At 37.6% G+C, this 26,379-nt stretch overlaps 1 protein-coding gene across 3 annotated transcripts in view; it reads right to left on the reverse strand.

Moving 5' to 3' along the window:
- Nucleotides 1-26,379, reverse strand: part of NKAIN2 (Na+/K+ transporting ATPase interacting 2) — a 1,602,249-nt gene that overhangs the window by 294,109 nt on the left and 1,281,761 nt on the right. For 2 of the 3 annotated variants that reach the window (XM_006834695.1, XM_006834693.1), the window contains one exon: nucleotides 6,410-6,610. The exons of the other annotated variant lie outside the window; for it this stretch is intronic. In XM_006834695.1, the coding sequence (XP_006834758.1) occupies nucleotides 6,410-6,577 (168 nt within the window). In that variant the 5' untranslated portion in view covers nucleotides 6,578-6,610. The remainder of the gene's footprint in view (nucleotides 1-6,409; nucleotides 6,611-26,379) is intronic. 3 annotated transcript variants of the gene reach the window in all.

Here is a 26,379-nt window from a genome sequence, read left to right on the forward strand (position 1 = left end):
CTAGGCCACCCTTAGCAAGTCAAATAGCAAGCAAATTATTAACTGAGGCTAAAAGGAACTCTGGTAGTGTAGTGGTTATGAATCGGGCTGCTAACCTTCAGGTCAGCAGTTCGAAATTACCAGCCGCTCTGTGGGAAAAAGATGAGGCTTTCTGCTCCTGTAAAAATTTACAGCCTCGGAAACCCTGTACAGGGTCATTATGGGTTGGAACCGACTCGATGACACTTAACAACAACAACAACAATTGGCTAAAACTCAAACTTCACATGTCTAAAGGCATATATTTTATCTACAAAATATATACATTTTAACCACAATGGATGAATTGTGATTTCCATCATTTCACACATAATACAAAGGACAGAGCTTTCTGAATGGGGAAATAAAAATAATAACCAAATTTTAGCTGTGCATAATATACCAGGTATTAGTAACTTTTCTAAACTTCTACTTGACTTTTCCATTGATTTGCATACTATTTCGAAATACAACTTCAAATGGACTGCAGAAAATATTGTTTATTTATATTTTTACAGTAGACTTTGCTAATCTCCTAAAATGTTAGTAGTCGACCTTCCATGGACTTAGGAGTGTGAGAAAGGTTAAGAAGCCAAAATAAAGGGAAACAGAACCAATTTTGGTTGAAGGCTATATGAAATGCAGAGATTCTGATGCTTTGGATAGAGACAGAGAAAAGAGGGATTGAATTTTTATTTTCCTTCGAGTTATTTGGAAATGTACCATATTTGGACATATATAGTTATTTCAGTGTTCACAATAGGTTTTTCACCTAAACATTTCACTTATGTACATTTACTTGTAAAAATTGCTGTTGTTAGCTGTCATTGAATTGGCCTCGGACTCTTAGTGGCCCCAAGTGCAATAGAAAAAAACATTACCCAGTGCTGCCCCATATCTATGAGCAGACTGGACGACTGTGATCCACTGGGTTTTCAGTGATTGGTTTTTCAGAAGTGGATGCCAAGTCTTTCTGTCTAGTTTGTCTTAATCTGGAAGCTATCACAGCAGCACTGACAGGTGGTATTGGCTGGGAAATGAATCTGGGTCTGCTGTATGGAAGGTCAGAATTCTACTACTGAGCCACCAATTCCTCATTGTTAACACACTGGCTTTTGATCCTGTTGGTTACAGAAAGGGAGATACAATGCACGCAGAGCAAATATAGGGCCCATACTTCTCTATACCTCGTACCCATGGCAGTGATAGCTAATCAATCATGGCATTCTTTGTTACTGAACAATTCTGGCAAAATCTAGGCTCCAGGAACGTATTACTATCAGTTGATGCTGGCACACTGGTTCACACAAAAATCTGATTCTTGCTATGAGACTAAAACTTAGGGCCAGCAGGCCCATCCTCCCTATTTATCAGCTAAGACCCCATGCAAATAGCTTTTAGTTTCTTCTGGCACCCTCACAGGACTGTTACACAATCAAAAGATTTAATTCCTGTGAACAAACTTTGCAAACCATGCAAAACATTATTTGAAGAAATCAGATTAATTCTTTTGTAATGTGAACAACACCAGCTCCCTAGTTGATCTTCCCCTTCCCTCTCTCCATGATCATCTATTTTATCGAATAGAGTGTTTTTTTAGTTTTTGGTTTTATTAAAACTGTGCACACCTGTATCCTCCTTTTGTGTGAGCTATCTGATATCATCTAGAGGAAAATGCTGCTGGGGCAGGGTGGGGTGGGGAGCTCAAAATCTCACACCTGGCTCCTCATTCTGGTGTTCTGGCAGTCCTTTCTGCTAGGCTGGAGGCTGTGTGATTAACAGCCCCCCCTTCCCAATTACACAGATATTATCCTTGTCTTCCTTTGGCTGTAGATAGTAGATGTCTTATGTATGTGTGATGCAAATGTGGATTTTGTGAATGCTAATTTCAAAATCAGCCAGTAGTTGATTGGCAGAAAACCGAACAATGGTGTGACAGGTGTGCCAAGGGTCAGGAATCTGTGAAAGAAAGGCTGAGTGTGGGTGGATAAGAAAAGCTGGAGAGATTTGGAGTTAATCAACACCGGTGATGGGGAGAACAGCAGTTTATGAAAGCAGATCTAAGCCAGATATGCTGAGAGAGAGTAATTTTGAAGACTGAGGAAAACAATGAAACAGAAGAGAGTTTAGCTGACTTTGCAAAAAAGCATGCTAGAACTGAGACTATGCTATACTTTGGACAAAGCTGAAATTATTCACTATCCTTATCACATCCCTGAAATGTGCATATTTGCACTTGGTTTGGACCCTGAAGAACTTCATTTCACATTTGACAATGACATCCTCAAGGTCAGGGACCCTGTCATTGTCTTTGCTTTTGTAAATGTCAGCAGGGACAAGCACTCAGGAAAGATTCACTGGGCCAGACTGGACTGATCATTAGATTGCCAGAGGGATGATCTGGGTAACATGAAAGAGGAGCTGAAAATTGAGATGCTATTTCATCAATTAATCATGACTGCAGAAGTGATCAGAAATGACAACAATTTATTGGGGGGAGCACTCCAGTTAAATGTTTTTGTTGTTGTTAAGTGCCATTGAGTCAGTCCCTACCCATAACAACCCTGTATAGCGCTTCCAAGGAGCAGCTGGTGAGCTTGAACCGCCAACTGACTTTGCAATCCAGTGCATTAACACACAGCACCACACCAGGGCATTATGCAAATAAGCCCATTTTTGGTTGGCATGCTAAACCTCTAGTTGAGATTTGTTCAGTTTTCTGCACAGCACACATTTTTAGCTCAAGATTGGCTAGACAATAGGAAGCACGGAGGCAGAAAGTGTGCTGAAATTTCTCCAATTAAGGCTTGCACACACTACTGTTGAATAGTAACTTACTCTCAAGGTTTCACTCAGCGTTGTAAAGGATGAACCAGTGGAAGGGGGAGAGGTAAAGGAGCCACAATATTGCTCCTCTCAGTTGGGAGTAATGTAGACAGGAAAGCCGAAAGCCAGGAGTTGGAAATATTGGTCACATCTGCTCTTAGGGACATTCCATCCATCTTTTTTGCACTCTAGCCACCTTGCCTTTACAGATAGTTTTCATCTGTTCAAAAATACTGTTTCTTTGAGCAGCATCTTTAGCCTCAATTTCATGTCAAAATTTTTTTTTAAAGAAAATTCCATTTGCCATGATTTTAAGTGGGGTTTATGATCTTTGCATATAGTTTAAGCATATACACATATATACACACACACTTAGGAGTCATGGCAAGCTATGGACAACATTGCAAAGTATGAGTATTCTGGAACACTTAATTGTGCTCATGAAGAACCTGTACATGGACCAAAAGGCAATTGTTGGAACAAAATATTTAAATGGTTTAAAGTTATGAAAAGTGTGTGGGAGGGTTGTATTCTTTCACCACAGTTATTCAACCTATATGTTGAGCAAATCATCCAAAAAGCCAGTTTATATGAAGAAAAACATACCATCGGGATTGGAGGAAGGCTCATTAACAACTTTTGATGTACAGATGATACAACCTTGCTGCTGAAATTGAAGAGGACTGAAAATACTTAATGACGAAGATCAAAAACCACAGCCTTTGGTATGGATTGCATCTCAACGTAAAGTAAACAAAAATCCTCATCACTCGACCAGTAAAGCACATTCTTATCAATGGAGAAAAGATTGAACTTGTCAAGGACTTCATTCTTCTTAGATCAACCATCAACACTCATGGAAGCAGCAGTCAAGAAATCAAATGATGTATTGCATTAGGCAAATCTGCTGCACAAGATTTTTTAAAGCGTTGAAGAGCAAAGATGTCAGCTTGAGGACTAAGGTGCGCCTGACCCAAGCCATGGTGTGTTCAATAACCTCATATGCATGTGAAAGTTGGGACAATAAATAAGGAAGACTGTAGAAAAATTGATGCATTTAAGTTATGGTGTTGGAGGAGAATATTGAAAATGCCATGGGCTGCCAAAAGAGCAAACTGATCTGTGCTGTAAGAAGTACAGCCAGAGTGCTTGGAGGCCAGGATGGCCAAACTTCATCTCTCATTCTTTGGACATGTTATCAGGAGGGACCATTCCCTGAAGAAGGATATCATGTTTGTAAGGTGGCGGGTCAGAGAAAAAGAGGAAAACCCCAGTGAGATGGATTTGCAAAGTGGCAGCATCAATGTGCTCAAATGTTTCGTTCTGTTGTACATAGGGTCACTATGAGTCAGTATCGACTCATGGCACCGAACAACAAGAACAACAGGAGTCCTGGTATGGCTCAGAGCTGGACTGCAAATTCAGTTTTAACTGCAAAGTTGGTGGTTCAAGCTCACCAGTCCCTCCTCAGAAACCCTAAATAGGGTTACTATGGGTCGGAACTGACTTGATGACACCTAACAACAATACACACTTATGTAAATATTATATATTTTGTGTATATATATATAAAATACCAAAAAATATTCACGTGAACTAATTGATATCATTCCCCCCAGGATCTGGTTTCTAAGAATTGTGAAAGAGTATTATTCCAAAAATAATAAACTGAAGAAAGCAACAGAAAGAAGATTCTACATACATTGTTGTTGTTGTTGTTAAGTGCCATCGAGTCGGTTCCGACCCATGCGACCCTGTACAGGGTTTCCGAGGGTGTAAATCTTTACGGGAGTGGAAAGCCTCATCTTTCTCCCGCGGAGCAGCTGGTAGTTTCAAACCGCTGACCTTAAGGTTCGCAGCCCGATTCATAACCACTACGCTACCAGAGTTACATACATTATTTGTTGCTATTTATGCACATCAGTTGCAGACCTTCATGGAATTTAAGAAGTATTATATACCACTCTACATTTACAGCCTTGGAAACCCTGTACAGAGTCGCTATGAGTCGGAACCGACTCCACGGCACATCACCACCACCACCACCACATATATAGGATCCTTAATGTAAAATGGAAGACATGCCTAAAAAGAATACCTTAACTTTAAAAATCCCAAAAGATTATGTATTTAGCCTTAGCAAAAGTTCTTGCAGAGAAAATATGGTTAATTATCGCTTCATCATAGTGATACAATGTAAAATATGTTTTTAATTACATAGGCATATATTATACAAATAGATACTTAATTCCTTTACTAACTCAGTTTCCTTTCATTTCTTAATCTAAAAAAATACAATTGTTCTTTCTGCAATTCCTGAAATATTTTAATTAAGGTTATCTATTGTATCTTAGGAATCCTGGTACAAAGCTGTTTAAACTGTGAGGCAGCCGTTCAAGCTCACTGCTGCACCTTGAAAATCCTATACAGCCTCGCTATGGGTCGGATTCAACTTGACAGTACTTAACAACAACAACAATTATATCTTAGGAATCCCGGCGTGGCGCTGTGGGTTAATGTACTGGACTGCAAGGTCGGTTAGAACCGCAAGGTCAGTATTCAATCTCGCCAGCCTTTCCTTGGAAACCCTATACAGGGTCGCTATGAATCGGAACTGATTTGATGGTACTTAACAACAACATCATTATATCTTAGAGTCCTGGTGTGGCACTGTGGGTTAATACGCTGGACTGCAAAGTTGGTTTGAACTGCAATTTAGGCAGCTCAAGCTCACCAGCTGCTCCTCGGAAACCCTACACAGGGTCGCTATGGGTAGGAACTGACTCGGCACTTAACAACAACAACCTCCTGGTAAAAGATGGTTCTTTATTGGCATATTATTAATGTTAAGTGCCGTTGAGTCTGTTCAGACTCATATCAACCCTGTATAGGGTTTCCAAGGAACAGCTGGAGGGTTTGAACTGCAGATCTTATGGTTCCCAGTCCAGCGCTTATCCTGCAGTGCCACACCAGGAGTCTAATGGCATAGTATTGAGTAAAACAAGAACAGGAAAGTCTAAAATAGAAAGTTTGAAAAAGCTGAATTCTTCTTAAAAATCTAGGGGTGATAGTATAGAATTGATGGGTGATCTGTGGGGGAAATCTAAGAAAGAAATGAGACGAAGAGTAAATAGAGAAGATAATTTCCAGTGCTAACCACACAGGCAGAAAGAGGCCCTCGAGGAGAAAATAAAGTGTATCTCCTGAGGTCTTCAAAATTGTGTGTTATAGAATGTTAGTTGTGAAAATCCTCTGATCTTACCTCCATAATTTTTGGGAAAGTCTACAAAAAGCAAATTTATTCAAATCTTGACTAGTTGGACTTGCTATGAACAATGCTGAAGGTGCCAAAGTCTATTTGCTGATTGCCAAAAAGCATCAGGACTCTCAGTCCAGGGAATGGTGTAGTTTAACCTGACAAATTTATTAAATGTGCCATGAATCATGATAAGGCAAAAAGGCTGCAATTTGCTCACAGATTCCATTTGTGTGCATTGAGTATGCACAGAAATAAAACAATTCTAAACGTACTAAAAGAAGTGAGTGGTTGGCTGGGAACACTTACTGCGAGGACAATCTGGAGGGAACTATGAGCCACTTCTATGTACTGGTACTCCAGAAAACACCCTGAGACCGTGATGTAGCGATGGTCTTCTGGGGCCCAGTCTGGGGCAGGTGTCACTGACGTCACCATACATCCGGGTCCATTCTCCATCCACCAAGATCGATGCATTGAAATATTAAAAGTCAGGATAAGGTCTGTTTCCTGTAAGAAGGCAATTTATAAGGATGAGAATTACTTTATAAATGGTAGTCAGCTCATTTGGGACTGATTTGCATTGAATTTCCCATTTGGAAATGTGAGTATTTGTTGTTATTTTCCTCCCCATTCTGTATTTTCCAGGCAGAATTAACTATCTAAAGTAAAATTACCAGTTCACCTGAGACTTATGTGTCTACTGATTTCACTTCTTAAAGTCTGACTATAATAATACAATGCCAATTTCAGAATAATGACTATTTGGGGATCTACAATGACTTTGGATGATGTTTTATTAGGTGAGAGTAATTACAAAGTTAGGAAGTCTGTCATATATTTTATCAAGGGGAATCAGGGGAATGATAGTAGGTTTTGGGGAGCAGTCAATAGAAAAGAATACTATTTTTTATTTCCTTCTCAGAATCTTGCTCATGTAATGGACTAGATACTTAAGTAAACTGGCTAAGTCACTGGAGCCTATGAAGAAGAAGAAAAGAGTATAAAAGAGGGACCAGCAAGACTGAAGACCACCAGTCTTGGACCAAACCAATGAGAACATAGTTTGGTAATGTCTAAGGTCATGCATGGTGAGACTCTGGAACCAGCCTCTCTTACAGGAAGTCATGACCAAAATGACCAAATACAAGGGTAAGAAGCACTTTCTGAGATTAAGATCTTGGTTGTTTCCTTACTGCTCCTTAGCACAGGGACCATAGTCCAAACCATGGGCACTAAGAATATAGTTGTCAGCTGTAAAACATATGATGGCTCAGACAGGTCACTGTCCCACTATGCCTAGGATGGTCACTGATTTTGTAATGAAAGTGCTACATTCTGGGAGACCCTCATTCCTAGGCACATTGGGATGGTTGGTCATCCTAGCTAAATAATCAACTTGATATAAGCATTGAGATACATCAGTTTGCCATGGTAATGAGTGACATTCATTTATTTACTATTTATATCCTAACAGCTTCCAAAAAGAAAGCCTTGTTATTAAAACAAGTGTAAAGAAAAAGACTGAAAAGCAAACAAATAGTAGTGCTCCTGTAAACTGAGCCACAAGGAAGTGCCTCATTTGGGCTCTCAGTCTAGCACTGACATGCTAGCAGAGACACTAGAAAAAGAAAATGAAATCTATCATTTCCTGACAAAGCTGTTGTCTTTTTAAATACTTACTCTCTTAAAAGTAACTAATTTTATAAATATTTTATATGGGAATAATTACAGTATATGGGATGGCCTTAAATTTTGTTTTCCCAGAAATTTCAAGAACGTTGAAATTTGTTGTTTTGTATTGGTTTTTTACAGACAACTGACCACAGTTTAGTGTCTCTATCTAATACGTTGTTGTTGTTAAGTACCATCCAGTTAGTTCAGACTCATTGTTGTTGTTGTTGTTCTTGTTATGTGCCTTCAAGTCGGTACCGACCCATAGCGACCCTGCACAGGGTTTCCGAGGCTGTAAATCTTCACGGGAGCAGAAAGCCTCATCTTTCTCCCGCAGAGCAGTTGGTAGTTTCGAACTGCTGGCCTTAAGGTTCACAGCCTGATTCGTAACCACTACGCTACCAGAGTTATAGCCACCCTAAAAAGAGTTTCCAGGGAGCAGCTGGTGGGTTTTAACTACCATGCTTGGGTTAGCAGGATTATCCTACAGTGCTAAAGTGAATAAAGATCACTTTCTAATAGAGTGAATAATAGTTCATAGAGACCATCTAAGGCTAACAGTTGAGATGACAAATACTACATTTTACTATCTCAGACATTTATTTTGTGGGGGTTTTATACTACTTTTAAAATATCCAGAATATGGACTCCACATACTGATATTTAAAAATTATAATCATCATAAAATTATTAATAAAAAAAGAGGAGCGTGGTGGTGCCATGAATAAGGACTGTACTTCTACCCACAAGGTCAACAGTTCAAACTCACCAGTCACTTCAAGGGATAAAAATGAGGCTTTCTGCTCCGGTAAAGATTTACAGTCTCATTAAATCTATACAGGGTCATTATGAGTTGGAACTGATTCCATGGCACTTAAGAACAACAATGACAATAATTTTAACAGCATTACTAGACCACACTTTTTCTACCTCCCAGTCCTGTTGAATGTTATCTGCTTTCAAAAATTGAAACGTGTTTTCTTGAAGTATTTTATAAAAATCATCCTCATATGGACACTTATGCATCCATCATTTAAATATTATCTATTGAGTTCTACTATAGAAAGTGTGAATTAGCATTTTTAGACCACATCTTTCCCTTGCTCTCCTCTATCATTCTGAGTAATTTCTCCAAGATTTGGTTATGTAAATATTATGAAAATTTATGAGTGCATAAGGATTTTTATGGCTGAGCCAAGTAGTGAATTATGACTGTAATTCCTTTCTTGTATAACTTTTTGTTTACCCTTGAGTTAATAATTCCTTTCCAATTTTACAGCATATATTTTTATTATTTCTTCCACTAATTCAGCTAATTCTCCTTAAACTGACCAATAGAACTTTAAGGACACATTTAATATTAATTTCTTCATGGTTCCACACTTTAGAATCAATCCACTCATGCTCCTTTTGCTTGTTTTTCCTTTGCCTGGGGACTTCTGATCTGGAATTCTGTGGTTTTGCTCTCATCGACTCACTCCCTGTGCTTGATAACAAATTGATCATAGGTCTTCACTTAACATCATTATTTCTCCCTTACATTGAATCACAGGTGTCTTGGATCTCATCTTCCCTCTACTGTTTTGAAGAGTACATAATTCACTAGATTCTTAGAGAAATTCTGATTTTAAGTCAGATGTAGTTTTATCCTACTGTTGAGTTGATTCAGACTCATAGTGACCCTGTATAGGGCTTCCAAGGAGTGACTGGTGGGTTTGAACCGCAGACCTTGGGGTTAGCAGTCCATTGCTTATCCTACAACGCCACACCAGGACACCATTTTCATCCTACTTTTATGTAATTGATATGTTGGCTAGATATAAACATTTGGGCTGTAGATAATTTTTTCTAAGAACTATGTGGGCATTATTCCACACAATTGTTTTCTAGTGTTCAATATTACTGCTTTGTTTCAATATTTGCATTTTTTTTCCTGTTTTTTCTTTTTTTTCTTTTCATGCATTTGCTTTAAATACTAATATATTATAACAATGTTGGACAATGTTGAACATATTACAGTATCATTATACCTATTACCCACCTTTGTTAAATTTTTTTTTATGCTAGAGTAGCATGAAATTATTTTTAATTTTTTGGTAAAATGCACAAAACATAAAATGTGCTATTTTAAGCCTTTTCTAGTTTACAATTCAGTGGATTAATCACACTCATAATATTGTGCAAGTACCACCACTATTTGTTTTCCAAATTTTTCATCATCCCAAACAGAAACACTGTATCCATTGAGCAATAGCTCCTGATTCCCCAGTCACCTAGGCCATGATAATCACAAAACTCCTTGATTTCTCTATGAATTTGTCCGTTCTAGATATTTCATATAAATGAGCTCACACAAAATGTGTTCCTTAATATCTGGCTTATTTCACGTAACATAATGTTTCCAAGGTTTATTTGTGTTGTAGTATATATTAAGACTGAATTTCTTTTTATAGAGAAATACTATTTCATTCTGTGCGCCTGACCCAAGCCATGGTATTTTCAATAACCTCATATGCATGTGAAAGCTGGACAGTGAATAAGGAAGACTGTAAAATAATTGATGCTTTTGAGTTATGGTGTTGGAGGAGAATATTGAAAGTGCCATGGACTTCCAAAAGAACCAATAGATTCGTTTTGGAAGAAGTGCAGCCAGAGTGTTCCTTGGAGGTCAGAATGGCCAAACTTTGTTTCTCATACTTCGGACATATTGTCAGGAGAGACCAGTCGCTGGAGAAGGATATCATGTTTGGTAAGGTGGAGGGTCAGAGAAAAAGATGAAGATCCCCAGCGAGATGGATTGGCCAAACACCAGCATCAATGAACTCAAGCGTGGCAACAGTAGTGAGGTTGGCCCAGGATTGGGCAGTGTTTCAGTCTGCTGTGCATAAGGTCACTATGAGTCGGTACTGACTTGATGGCACTTAACAACAACAACAACATATACCATATTTTGTGTATCCATTCATTTGTTGATAGACACTTGGGTTTCCACTTTTTGGATAGCGTGGATAATGCTGCAATAATATGTAAATTATTTATTTATTAGTTTTTATTGTGAATTATGTGTTATTTTACATGGGAGAACATTATCCATTATCCTTATATTCATCCTTTCTTATTTCGTTTCATTGCAATGATTACAATCCCCTGCATGCATCATCAAACATGGAACTTATTTTTTAAATAAAATTTTATAAACATACAATGATGCTTCACTAGTATTCCACCTTAACATCATTGCCCTCTTTCACTCTTCATATAAAACCACTATCATAATTTCTTAATAGTAAATTGGTAACATAATTCTCTATAGTAAACTGCTATCATAATGGCATGAAAGGGTGTTTTTTTAAAATAGTTTTAGCAAGTATTTACATATTCACTAACAATATGAGAAATTAGGTCATAAAGCAGAAATATATTACAATTTTTTTGTTCCACATTATGTTTTTGAGATTTATTCATGTTAGACTTTTCCTTTTGTGTCCAGATTCTGAAATTCTGTAAGGCAATAACTGGATTTAAATTTTTTTTTTAAATGTTCCCACTTTAGTTTTGGAACATCTCATGAGCCTCTCAATTCAAGAGGCCTTTCTTTCCATTCTAGAAAACATTGTGGGCTCTATCTTTGTTCCTTTCCCTCTGCATTTTTGTTACTAGAGGAACTCCTGTTAGACAAACAATTAACTTCCAGAATTGGCCTCTTACTTCCTTATCTTTAATCTTCTTTTGTATATTGTATATTTTTCCTTATTCTCTGGGTGATTTTCTTTACCAAATATTTCAATTTTTAAATTGAACTATTTGTTCTATCCTTAATATTTTGAATTTGTTAGAATAAATTTTTATTCTTTAATTATTGCTTTTATAGAGTTATTCTTTTGAATTGTTTGCACACATATTTCTTTGTTATTATACTTTGTTTTCAAATTGTGTGTTCTATATTGTATTTGTTTTATAACAAACAAAAGCACTCCCAGCAAGTACATAAAGAAATAAGTTAAAAATATTGAAAATAATTACCAAGGGTCTACTATGTTCCATAGGCAAGCTTTCTGCCATTATAAGTGGGGGATAATGCTTATATAGTCATAAATGTAATGAAGGGAAAAAACAAAACAAAACAGGTAAAGAGACTTACAAGGAATGGGTGGGACTGAGGAAGGTAGCACCATCTTAAATATAATGGCAAAAAAAGAAATCTTTTAGTATTTAGATTTTGAGTAGAGTCCTAAATGAAGGGGAGGAATAAACAAGCAGTGAATGGGAAGAATGTTCTGGACAGAAGGAATAGGCTCTTGGAAGAGACTACCTTGAAGACTTTCTATTATATCTGGCTTTGTCTATGACTTCCTCAATGGACCCTTTCCTCCCAGATATGGTGTTCCTTTCAAACCAAGCCCAATAAACTAAAACTTGACTATAGGTTTGTTATGCACAGTGGGGTGGCCAGCTAGTTTTCTTCACATATGATGACTAGGCAGTACCTGCCTCCCAAATGTTGGATCTGTAAGACTTTTTTTGGGTTTTCTATACTTCTTAAGTGGACTGAAGTGGGTGGAGTCTGGAGTGATCTTTGAACAGATTATTCAATCAATTCCTGTTCTCCATTTCCCATCTCACACATTCCTTGCCTTTCCACATCCTCACTACAAAAGGTTATACAGGCCAAATCTCTGTTTAAGAAACTTCTTCTGCAGGTTCATAATTTTTAGGTTTTTTAACCTTGCAAAATCACTTTCCATTCCTCCATCTACACCCTATCTTCCAAAAATTCTTGTCATGTCTTATCCATTTTTTTTTGGGGGGGGTGTCTTCCATTCTCTTTGAATAATGGCTCTAACACTTATATTATTTCATATCAATTTGTTGGTGTTTGGGGATGAACTGCAAGCAAGTGTGTATGTTCAATTGGCTGCTGTTAAATGGAAGATTTGGGGTACTATCTCATACTCATTCATTTTCCTATAGACATTGAAAGGCAAAGTCTCTCTGCTTGTATTTACGTTGCATTTTAACCACAAAAATATGAACTTCACATTAGAAAACAACAAACAGTAAGGTCTTCTTAAGTACTTCTTTTCAATACATAAAAAGCCTTTCAATTTTATGTGTTCCATAGCAGTTCAAACACACCAGATGCTCCTCAGAAACCCTACACAGAGTCGCTATGAGTCAGAACTGACTCGACAGCACTTAACAACAACGTACATAACTTTCAGGTTGTTTAATTTCAGTGTATTTTATAATTTTGAGGCCAAAATTATAGATATTTTAGAGAAAGAAAAAATCTTCAGAAAACTGCAACCTAAATCTTACACATTCTGATATAATTTATGTTTTAAAATAATGTAAAACCAAATGGGCCCACAACAGTAAGATACAAAACTTAAAATACATTTATGATGAAGATCAAATATCACAGCCTTTGCATGGGTTTCACCTCTATGCAAAGATAACAAAAATGCTTACTACTAGACCAATCAAGTGTGGCAGCGGTAGTGAGGTTGGCCCAGGATCGGACATTGTTTCGTTCTGCTGTGCATGGGGTCACTATGAGTCGGTTCCCACTCGATGGCACCTGACAACAACAACAGACCAATCAATAACATCCATAAAAATGGAGAAAAGATTGAAGTTGCCAAGGACTTCATTTTCTTTGGATCAATTAACACCTCGTGGAAGCAGCAGTCAAGAAATCAAATAAGGTATTTCATTAGGCAAATGTGCTGCACAAGACCTTTTTAAAGTGTTGAAGAGCAAAGATGTCAGCTTGAAGACTAAGGTGCGCCTGACCCAAGCCATGGTATTTTCAATAACCTTACGTGCATGTGAAAGTGGGACAAAGACTAAAGAAGACCATAGCAGAATTGATTCATTTTAATTATGGTGTTCAAGATGCATATTAATGGTACCATGGATTGCCAGAAGAACAAACATGTCTGTGTTGGAGAAAGTACAGCCAGAATACTCCTTAGAAAGCAGTATGGCCAGAATTCATCTCTTATACTTCAGACATGTTATCAGGAGAGAACAGTTTCTGGAGAAGGATATTGTATTTGGTAAAGTGGAGGTACAGCAAAAAAGAAGATCCCCCAATGCGAATGATTGTCACAGTGGCAGTAGCAATCACCTCAAACATAGCACCGATTGTGAGATTGGCCTAGGACCAGGCAGTATTTCCTTTTATTGGGCATAAGGTTGCTTTGTATCAGCACTGACCTTGTGCCGCTGTGGGTTAAGGCGCTGGGCTGCAAGGTCAGTTTGAACCACAAGGGCAGTGGTTGGAGCTCACCAGTCACTCCTCAGGAGCCCTATACAAAGTCGCTGTGAGAAAGAACTGACTGAAAGTCACTTAACAACAACAAAGATGGATTACAAAACACATTCTTAGTACCCATGGGAACTTCAACTATGGATAACTTTAAGATTTGGCTGATTATGAATAAATCAATATAAAAGTATAGGAATCCTGGTGTGGTGCTGTAGGATAAGCACTGGACCACAAGGGCAGTTAGAACAGTAATGTCTCCTGTTCAAACTTGCCAGCTGCTCCTCAGAAACCCCACACAGGATCACTATGAGTTGAATACCACTGGATGGCACTTAACAACAGCAGTTAGAGTCAGCACCAGTTTCTCTATTCCACCATTAGTTATTCAAGAACAGATCTCAGAAAACATTTTTGTGAGCGTGGGAAAGATTTCCCTGAGCATGGCAAACATTGCAAATATTATTTTAAAAAACAAAAAACTAAGAGTCTTGTGGCATTTGGATTTCTAAAACCTATAGTCCTGCATAGTGGTTACGAATTGGGATACTAACCTCAGGGTCATCAGTTCAAAACTACCAGCTGTTCTGCTGGCAGTTTTACAGCCTCAGAAACCCTATACAGGGTAGCTATGAGTCGGAACCGACTCCACAGCATATAACCACCAGCACCACCATAGTCCTAAGAGGAGTCCAGGTGTGGCACCTGGGGTTAATGCTCTGGACTGCAAGGTCGGTTTGAACTGCAAGGTCGGGGGTTCGAGCTCACCAGCTTCTCCTCAGAAACACTATACAGGGTTGCTATGAGTCAGAACTTAACAAGAATAGTCCTAAAAATAAAGTATGTTTCTTCCCACCATGTGGAAAAGATTTACTAACAAATTAATATTTAATAGAAATTGTTTAAAGACCATTTTTGGTGGTGTGCCTTGGAGTCTTTTCTGCTTCATAGTGACACTGTATAGGGGAGCAGAAAGCCTCGTCTTTCATCAATGGAACGACTGGTGGTTTTGAACTGCTGATGTTGAAGTTAGCAACCCAACTTATAACCACTATGCTACCAGAGTTCCTTAAAGTCAATTGGTAGTATATGCTTTTTTATTGTTTCTAGCCTGAAGACAGATTTCTGGCATGATTTTACTTTTCTAAATCAGGTTCTGATTACCTTTCTGTCCAGATAAATGTTCTGTCCAGATAAATGTTCTGTGTTTTCCCAGTCCTTGTTTATACTTTGTGCATCCTGAACATCACTGTAAAACGAATGGTATTTTTCATGAAATCCTCAATAACTAACAAAGCGTGATGGCTCCAGAAGATAAACACTGGGCAGTGAACCACAAGGTTCATGGTTTGAGCCTACCGGCCGCTCGGTAAAAAAAAAATGAGGCTTTCTGCTCCCACAGAGTTTTTTTTAGTCTCGGAAACTCTACACAAGATCTTTAAAATCCTATATAAGGTCGCTGTAAGTCTAAATGACTTGAGGCACTTAACAAACAACCTACTAACAGCTTGTATATCTCTTCTCATTTAAATTAATCTTTGGGTTATGCCTTCTAAGAAAGTTTTCCTCGTTAATTCTATTGTTCTTTCAAACCCACAGTGATACTCCAGTATCTGTTGTTGGTTTAGTGTGGACTTATAATGACTCCAAGGAACAGCTGGTGGGTTTGAACTGCCAAACTTGCTTATAGCAATCCTACAGCACCACACCAGGACTCCAGTGTTATATTTTGTTGTTGTTGTTAAATGCCGACAGTTGGTTCCAACTAATAGTGAGCCTGTATAGGGCTTCCTATACAGTAGCTAGTGGATTTGAACCTCTGACCTTCTGGTTAGCAGTCAAGTGCTTATCCTATAACAACACACTGGAATTCCAATGTTACATCTGGTACCTCTTCTTATTTATATATTATTTGGCTAATTGCTTTTTTTTCTTAATGGTAAAGGGTTCTGAAAGACTCAATATGTTTGCTTTGTCTGTTTAAAAAAGTGCATATTAACACTCAGCTGGAGAAGAAAGTTGACATCTGGAACACAAAGATTTTTGTTTCAAAGTGATTCTAGTGATGCTTTGGAAGGTAAGAAAGGAAAAAAGGAGGAAAAAGGAAAGGAAACGAAAGAAAATAATCTAATAAGGGAGATTCCATGCTATATTAAAGATAATTGAACCTGCAGTCTCAAAGTCAGTTTTGTTTTGTTTTTTCTTTTCTTTTCAAGTTCTAAAGTTAGGACTCATCAACTATGTGTGGGATCTAAGTCTGACAAAATGAGTGTTCTCTGCTCTCTTTCTCACCCTTACTAGCAGATGCTAGAGGCAGAATTTTCTCAGCTGGTTACAATAATGAAAGATCAACTTCTCACTGACTTTATAGTTTCCGATGTACTGAAACCTCTCAGGCAGCTTTTCCTGCTGTTTTCTCACTTTCCTGTTTGTTCCCTCCCCACAGGTATCTTTTCCCATCTTGTGAGTGTTCCTTTTCCTGTCTAAGAGCTTTGAAAAGTGATCTTCATTCACTCTAGGGGCTTAGTGAAGCAAAGAATAGGTTAGCTATTTCAAGAGATGATGTTACTGCCATTTGAGTATTCACCTGAAGACCACTGCTTCATTTGTTTTTAAAGCAAGATTATGTGGATTTTTAATCAGCATAGAGGCACAGAGGAGCTGACAATAGTGAAGTCTTGAAGACATTTATGGAACATTGAAAGGAACTCCTCAGTACTCCCCCATCATCACTGCCTGTCATTATCCAACATGAATGTATAGCCTAGTCCTGGTGCTGACAGTATCATTTTCCCAAAGTCAGAAATTCTGACTTTGTACCTGACTCCATAGATTTTAACTTGTTAACAGAAATGAATTAAGAGTCCGATTTCATTTTGATCCATAATTCAAAGTGTTTCTTGGGTAAATATTATACCAGAGCTGCTAATAGAGTTGTATATTCTTTCACGTCTTCATTTCATTCTCTGGGAGAGAAAAATTATGGGGAAAAATGGTGGCAAGATAGAGGTGAACCAAGTGTTAATGTGACTGATGGTGGGCTTCATAGTCATGTTTCAGTTATTGTTATACCATTATACCGATGCCAAAATAAAATACTAATTGGCAGGCCATTAGTCTCCAAAATCTCAATCCATCTTTTCATTTTGAAGAAGACAAATACATCTCCTGGGTCACTATAAAATCTGCAATGCATTTTTAAATATAAGGCACTGCATGCTTTAGAAAGGAAAGGCAACATCATTTATATTTCATGATCTAGCATACAGGCATACATCAGAGCTATAGAGGGTTCTGTTCCAGACCACTGCACTAAAGTGATGATCACAATAAAGTAAGTCACACACATTTTTAAAAATTCATATAAAAGTTTAGTTTACACTCTGCTGTAGTCTATTTAGAGAGTAATAGTATTATGAAAAACTTTGAAGTATTGTGAGAATTATCAAAATGTGGCACAGAGACACAAAAGTGAACACATGCTGTTGGAGAAAATGGTGTTAATAGAATTGCTCCTTGCAGGGTTGCCACAAATACTTAATTTGTAAAAAATGCAGGATTGGTGAAGCACAAGAAAATGAAGTATGCCTGAGTATCACAGTCTTTAGAAGTAGGGATTTTCATTTAATAGAAGAAATTGAACTGAGAATGACTAACATCATCTAATTCTTTGTATTAATTGTGAAACTAGATTGCATGCCTACTTTTGCCTGACATTATGTTTTGTCCCCACTAGATCTTGTTGACACTCAAGGAAATGCATTGACCATTGTATTAACCAATGCCAAACCACCATATTTTGCATTCTGCAATATCTCTTCTAAAAGAATGCACCAGAAGAATGAACAATAAACACGGAAGTCATACAATTAAAAAAAAAAAAATCTCCAGTGCTGTTCAGAAACCTGTACCACACTAAAAGACCTTGACATGTCTTCAAAAGTAGTTTGCCAACTCTAATCCAAAATTCATTGTGCCCTGCATTTACAGTACAGTTATATTTGTCTTGTATTACGATGAAGAAGCTTTTAAAGATATTTTAGTTGTACTTTATTCTCATGAGATAGTTTTGTTTTTTTTAAGTAGTAAGATTTGTCTCTTGCTTTATTCTAGCAAGTACATAGATCAATACTGCTTAGAATTTGAGGAGACAAATATAAATAAATCTCTAAGTCTAAATAAAACACCTTTAAGTATATGTACCTATTTCATTTGGATTGCTTCCAGAAAGCTTTTTGCAGCTCTTGTAGCATAATGCCAAGAGGCTACTGGTGGAAAGGTCACTATCTAGTTAAAACATTAAGAAACAAAGAAAATATTCTCATCAACAATTTAATAGTTAGAGTATGCTCAGTATGTTACTCTCCTTTAATAAAGGATATTTTCCCAAGAATATATGGGGAGGTGGAGACAGAACTTCACCAGGCACAAATAAGGAGAAACAAAGAAATAATTCAGTCATTTTATTACAGTAGTAGAAAAATAAGTGTAGGAGTAGGGATGATGGGTCAGATAGTTGTTCACTGTAGTAATGGTGCAAATATTACAGCACCAGCAGCCACAACTTAGGCCTTCTTACACCGTGCTTCCTTCAAACTGTGTTTTACTTTAGTTTGCCTACACAATGGCCTCATTACCTATCCCAAATTTTTCCTTCTATTTATTGCTGATTCTCTCTTTTGGAGCATCAAAAGTGACTTAAGTAGTTTTGTGCAAAGGAACAGCTTAGTAATTCTCCATTGAAAAATGACTATTCATACTCATAAACTAAGGAGCCATTTGAATTTATATCATACACATCTTAGTATATTCCATCTAAATTTGAAAATCACTTAGTGGGAAACATGGCAGATTTTACTAAGATATTTCAGTGAAAGAATGTCCAAGGTGGTTGTGGGGGTCTGAAATCCATGTAATGTGAGGAATCTAGAGAGAATTTCACTTGAATTGTCTATGGAAGAAAGGGATAAGGATATTCTTCATAATGTCTTCAAATACTTGAAAGAATATAGTAAGATTGAGAGATCTGACATATTCTTTATATTTAACTATAGGAAGCTAGCTGAAGATTCAAGCTGATGCTATCTGGAAGGTAAGACACACCAGTGCCCAAGGATTAGAGTTGCCTCCAAATAGAAATAGTGGTGTTCTGATTTAATGACCTCCTGTAGCTATTGGTGCTCAAAAGCAGTTGGATGGCCACTCATCAGTAACTCATTGAAGTGATTCCTATAAGAGTGGAAGGCTGCACTCAGAGATTTGTACAATCCCATCCTTGAAAAAAAAATTCTATGATTATATGAGAAAAGAGGAGCTAAAGATCTTATATGCTTGAAAATTCTCAGCTGCTAATTAAGTGGTCAGTGGTTTGAACCCACCAGGCATTTTTCTAGAAGATAAATGTGGTAGTGTGTTTGCCTAGATTTATTCCATATCTCTTAAATAGGCAGAGAAACATAAACTCCTAAGGCCATCATTCTACCCAAGTCAGAAAAATGTACTATAATTCTAACTGCATAAATGACTAGTTTGTGCCCAACTGGTAATAATTTACCTCTATTGACAACTATTCATTTTACTCTTAAATACTGTACTATCCTGTATTTGACAATGGTTATATGTAAATTCTCAGCATCAGGGCACTTAGAGAATCTCTTCAGGAGTATCAAAATCACTTAAACGCTCTTGTGAAAAGCAGCAATTTTAATAATTTTTCACCAATCAGTGGTTATTCACAGCCAGAATCAAGGGACTGACTAAAATTTACACCATGAATCAGAAAAGATTCCTAGAAAAATTCAAGCATTTCAAGAATTTGATCTAGCTAGAATAATAAAACGTCTACTTACTGTTATAAAATATGGCTACATGATTTTGAGTAACTTTGCATTTAAAAAAATTCAGTCACAAAAAAACTGAATTTTATTGTAAATGTTAAGGCTAAATTCAGCTCTGACACTTCTGACTCTTTTCAGTCTACAATGCAGTAATTAATTTTCCCTGATGTTACATTGTCACTTAGTGTGGATTGAAGCTTTAGTTTTTATTAACTGTATAATTTGATTTCTCCCTAGTTGAGTCTGTGTTAATCATTCTCCATAAAGAGAGATGTGTGAGCCTGTTGAGATCACTGAGAATAAGAGAAGATGAAAGAACAAAAATATTTCATGTTTAGGCAAATTTTGAAGGAGCTCATATAATTGATAGCAATCACTTTTTTTTCTGATGTAAATTATCCAGGTAATTATATGATTGCTCTATTTGTCAGAGGTAGGCTTGGTAGGAAAAGAGAAAGATTGTGAGTGAGCAGATTTGAGCTCATCATCATTGTCATCATTCTCTCTATAGCTTGCTCATTCAGTATTACAGAAAGGCTACCCTTTTCAGGTAATTGAGTATCAGAGAAGTAGTGTGGGAACTCTTATTTTTATAATGATGAACTTGGTCTTAATAGTAAAACTTTGCAGTATCTTGAAAGAATGTGGAAAATACCATAGACTGTCAGAAGAACAGATTTGTCTTGGAGAAAATACAGCCAGAATGCTTCTTCTTCGAGTGAAGATGGTGAGACTTCATCTTGCCAGCTTTGGAGGTGTCACTGTTGTTGTTGTTAGGTGCCATTGAGTCAGTACCAACTCATAGCAACCCTATGCACAACAGAACAAAACACTGCCTGGTCCTGGGCCAACTACACAATTGTTGCCACGCTTGAGCCCATTGATGCTGCCACTTTATCAATCCATCTTGCTGGGGGTCTTCCTCTTTTTCTCTGACCCGCCACCTTACCAAACATGATATTCTTCTCCAGTGACTGGTCCTTCTTGACAATATGTCTGAAGTTTTGGCTGTGTGCCGTGGAGTCTGTTCTGACTCATAGTGACCCTGTACAGGGATTCCGAGGCTGTAAATCTTTACAGGAGCAGAACAGCTCATCTATCTCCCGCGGAACAGCTGGTAGTTTTGAACTGCTGACCTTGCATTTTGCAGCTCGATTCGTAACCACTATGCTACCAGAGCTCTGAAGTAGGAGAGATGGAATTTGGCCATCCTGGCCTCCAAGGAGCACTCTGACTGCACTTATTCCAACACAGAACTGTTGGTTCTTTTGGCAGCCCATGGCACATTCAATATTCTCCTCCAGCACCATAACTCAAATGCATCAATTCTTCTACGGTCTTCCTTATTCACTGTCCAGCATATGAGGTTATTAAAAATACCATGGCTTTGGTCATGCTCACCTTAGTCTTCAAGCTGACATCTTTGCTCTTCAACACTTTAAAAAAGTCTTGTGCAGCTGATTTGCCTAATGCAATACATTGTCTGATTTCTTAACTGCTGCTTCCATGAGTGTTGATAGCTGATCCAAGAAGAATGAAGTCCTTGTTAACTTCAATTTTTTATCCGTTGATAAGAATGTTGTTTATTGGTCCAGTGGTGAGGATTTTTGTTTTCTTGATATTGAGAGGCAATCCATACAAAAGGCTGTGTTCTTTGATCTTCATCAGAAAATATTTTAAGTACTCTTCACTTTCAGCAAGCAAGGTTGTTTCATATGCACTGGAGTCTTACTCCAATGCTGATGCCACGTTTGTCTTCATATAACCCAGATTCTCAGATTATTTGCTCAGCATACACATTGAATAAGTATGGTGAAAGAATACAACCCTGTCACACACCTTTGTTCATTTTAAAACATTCAGTGTTCCCATGTTCTGTTTGAACAACCGCTTTTGGTCCATGTGCAGATTCCTCATGAGCACAATTAAGTATTCCAGAATACTCATCCTTCACAATGTTGTCCATAGCTTGTCATTATCCACACAATTGAAAGCCTTTGTGTAGTCAATAAAGCACAGGTAAACATCTTTCTGGTATTCTCTGCTTTCAGCCAAGTTCCATTAGACATCAGTAATAATAACCCTCATTGCACAGCCTATTCTGAACCTGGCTTGAACTTCTCGAAGTTCTCTGTCAATGTATGGTTGCAGCCATTTCTGTATTACCTTTAGTAAAACTTTACTCTCATAGGATATCAAAGATATTGTTAGATAATTTCCGCATTCCATTGGGTCACCTGTCCTTGAAATGGGCACAAATATGGATATCTTCCCATCAGTTGGCCAGATAGTTGTCTTCCAAATGTATTGGCATAGATGAGTGAGTTCCTTCAGTGCTGCCTCACTTTCTTGAAAGATTTCAAGTTGTATTCCATCAATTCCTGATGCCTTGTTCTTCACCAATTCCTTCAGTGCACCTTAGACTTCTTCCTTCAGTATCATTTGCTCTTAATCATATGCTACCTCTTGAAATGGGTGAACATCAACCATTTCGAGGTGTCACTTGTTGTTGTTGTTGTGAAGTGTTGTCGAGTTGGTTCCAACCCATAGCGACCCGGTATAGGGTTTCTAAGGAGCAGCTGGTGAGCTTGAACCACCAACCTTGCAGTTCAAACAGCTTTGAAGTCTGGAGCATTAACCCACAGAGCCACACCAGGACGCCGAGGTGTCACTAGGAAGGGCTAAGCCCTAGAGAAGAACATCATGCTTGATTAATTAGAGAGTCAATGATAAAGATGGTGATCATCAATGAGACAGATTGAAAGAGTGGATGCAGCAGTGGACACAAACATAGCAAAGATTGTGATGATGTTTCTGGACAGGGCCATCTTTTGTGTTATGCATGAGGTCACTATGAGTCAAAACAAATTCGATGGCACTTGAAAACAGCAACAACCATTTTCATCTGAATACTCTTGTCTTTAGCTGAGGATTAACATACAGTTGAGAACCCTGTGAGTCAGCACTGGACTGTGAACCACAGGTCGGCAGTTCAAACCCACAGCTACTCCTCAGAAACCTTATATAGGGTTGTTATGAGTCAGAACCAACTCAATGGCACTTAACAACAACAAACTACAACTGAGCTAATTTAAGAAAGACATTTCTAATCACAGCAGGAGACTATCTTGACTTCCTTTTACAATGTCCTTGTCCAGGTCTTATTCCCTAGTTACTGAGTTAATCTTGAGATCTGCCTAAATTCCTGAAACCAGCATTGAACTGGGTATATTTCTAAACACCAATTTGGGCATACCTACACTTCTCCCAAACTCTTCCTTTCCACTGTAACCTAATATTCCAGACTTTGTTCATGGAATTGTAGCACCTTTAAGATACTCCTACTTTACTAACTGTATTTCTGTCTGTAAATTCCTGCTACCTGGTTTGCTTCAGAGCTTATTTGTTACAGTACTTTTGTAACTGCTGATTTTGCTTACCCAGTGCTCACCAGCCTCAAACTCAGAGTCTTAATATATTCAGTAACCACCTACTGGGCTGAGTATCTCTGGGGTGTTAGGCATATGTGGGATAGTTTCTCAATTGACATTTATTTAGTCAATAGGGTTCATGTAGTTATAATGGGTGTATGTGATCATGTGAGCTTTTCCTGTCTGTTACTTGGATTGATATTTCTTACGACTAAAATGGATTTGGGGGAAATACACTTTTTGTTCAATATCTTCATGTTGGAAAAAGTTGTGAAGACATCAGATTTAGACCATGAACAAAGCAAGCTAAAGAATTTGATTAAGAACCTGTGGTCAATTAGATGAATGACCACAAGTCAGTATAGTTTTATTTCTCTTGAGCTCAAGGGCACTTATTTTCGTCCTTAGTATAGGCAGAAAACAGTATTTCTCCTGTGCACATGAATAAATTATTCATTCCCATAGGCCAAAATAAATGAAAAAAGAGTTGATACACTCATTTAAGGGAGGGAGGCATAATTTGAGAAGTGTAACTAAATTGCTTTTTAGAAGCAAAGATAGTGAGACTTCATGTCTTATATTTTGGGCATATGATCAGGAGGGACCATTATACTTAGTAAAGTAGAGAGTAAGTGAAAGAAAGGATGGCCCCCCAATGAGATGGACTGGCACATTGGCAGCAGCAACAATAGACTCAAATATAACAATAATTGTGAGGATGGCACAGGACCAGGGATTGTTTCTTCTTTCTGTTGTCTAGAGGGTCACTGTGAGTTGGATCAACTCGATGGAGTCTAACGACAACAACAATTTGAGATAACAAATGGATTTGAGTATGGATTTTTTTAAAAGTCATTTCAGAAGCTTCTAGAAGCAAAAGCAAAACTGCCTATCAGTTTTTGAGGAAAATAGCACATGTTAGTGTGGGCAATAGAAGTCCCTTGAAAGCAGGGGAAAGACTGTTCTGATTGTCTTCTGATCTCCTTTCCTCTGGAGAATGATTATATCCCTGGGGTCTAATTCTTCCACTTAGTAGATTAGGAGGAAAGAAAGTACACTTAATTCCCATTCTTTATGCTTTCCGAAATAAGAAAGAATTTCTATTTCATTCTTTGTGAGAGAAAAGAATAGGAGAAATAGACCTGCTGCTTTGCTCTTTTCCCTCACTTAGATTCTATCTTCCTCTTGGCCCACCAAATGGAGTGACTTATTAGATGGATTACTTTAGAAAAGGGATTGAACATACTCAGTTCCATCATACCTGTGCTTTTACACATAGGTCAGCCTATCTACAGGATTTACATACTATTTTACACTCCATATGGTGAGATGAGTCTTTGTAGTAATATTTATGTGGATATTTTATACCGATAAGTGATCATTTCATGTTGTTATTATTTAAATAAAAATATGAAATTCACCTGAATCTCAAATCTGGAAACTGGAGTTACTTAATAGTGATGTTGACTGGAGAGGAAAGCATGGGAACAGGAGATTCAAAGAAGGTATTGGATAGACGTTCATTATATTCAATCAACCACCAGGAACTATTAAGTCAACCCTAAGGGTCTGCCATACACAGCCCACTTTTGAAGAGTGCCGAGCTTGTGACATCACCTCTCTATCCACAACTAATTGGATTAAGAACGGATTAGACAAGAATCCTAGACCTAGTTAGATCCTTTCTCTTGCCCTGGCTTAATATAATACATTCAGATAAGCTACATATCATTAAAATATCTGTCCCCGAGTCATCTAAGTTATTTTAAATATGTCTTGGTTTCTTGGAACCTGAAAGACCCTGTTTCATTAAAGTTAAGAAAGATTATAGTTATCTGTCCCTGAGTCATCTAAGTTATTTTAAATATGTCTTGGTTTCTTGGAACCTGAAAGACCCTGTATCATTAAAGTTAAGGAAGATTGTAGTTCTCCAACATGATAAAAAAAGAGAGTCCTGGTGGCAAAGTGGGATAAGCGCTCAGCTGCTAACTGAAAGATCAGTGGTTCAAAGTCTCAAGTCACTTCTCAGGAGAAAGATGTGACAGTTTCCATAAAGATAGTTGTTCTTAAGTACTGTGGAGTTGGTTCCGACTCATAGTGACCCTGTACAGGGTTTCCAAGGTTGCAATTTTTTACAGGAGCAAAAAGCCTCATCTTTCTCCCATGGGACAGCTGGTAGTTTTGAACTGCCAACCTTGAGGTTCATAGCCCAATTCGTAATCACTATGCTACCAGAGCCACTACAGCCTTACAAACACTATAGAGCAGTTCTACTCTACCTTATATGGTCATTATGAGTTGAAATCAATTTGATGACAACTTTTTTTGTTTTTAAGCTTGAACAAAATAAATTTCATCATTGTAAAGAATGATACTGTATATAGGATGAAATAATAGCTTTTAAGGACATTCAAACAACACAAGTAATTTTATCATAAGTTGGCTATAGACTTAGGAAATTAAAAAAAATACACTTTTGAAGTTAAATTAACTTCTGTGAAAGGCTTAATAAAGAACGTGATAGTTAAATAAGACATGAAATAATAGGATATTCAAGCAGGAAGCTATGAATGAGAGAATTCTGGGATAAAGCACAACGTGAACAAAAGAATTCAGGAAGGAATGCTTAGGGAATAGTGAGTAGATCTGTGTGGCTACAGTGTTGTGCTTATATGTGAATGTGTGTGTACGTGTGTGTGTGATTATGTATGAGAATGTGTGTGGAGAAATGTAAGTTTGCATGAGTGTATGAATGCATTTGTGAGTGTGTGAGCATGCGAAAGTGTACGCATCTGTGTGTCCAAGGCACAGTCAATGTGAGGTGGTAAGGCAGTAAGTGGGGTGTACTCTATGAGAGAGGAGACTCACAGGATGCTAAAGCAGATACAGCTAAGAAGACTGAGTAGCTTGGGACCAATGGACCAATGGAAACACCCACAAGTATCTAGAACTTTGAGTTTATATAATCTAAAAAGTTAAATCAGATGATTAAGGATTAGATTTGCATGAAATAAGGTTGGGTGAAGGATGGAAACTAACATCTGTCAACAGGAGCTGTATTTAAGG

The sequence above is a fragment of the Chrysochloris asiatica genome, unplaced genomic scaffold (assembly GCF_000296735.1).
Source record: "Chrysochloris asiatica unplaced genomic scaffold, ChrAsi1.0 scaffold00013, whole genome shotgun sequence".
In the NCBI taxonomy this organism is placed as follows: domain Eukaryota; kingdom Metazoa; phylum Chordata; class Mammalia; order Afrosoricida; family Chrysochloridae; genus Chrysochloris; species Chrysochloris asiatica.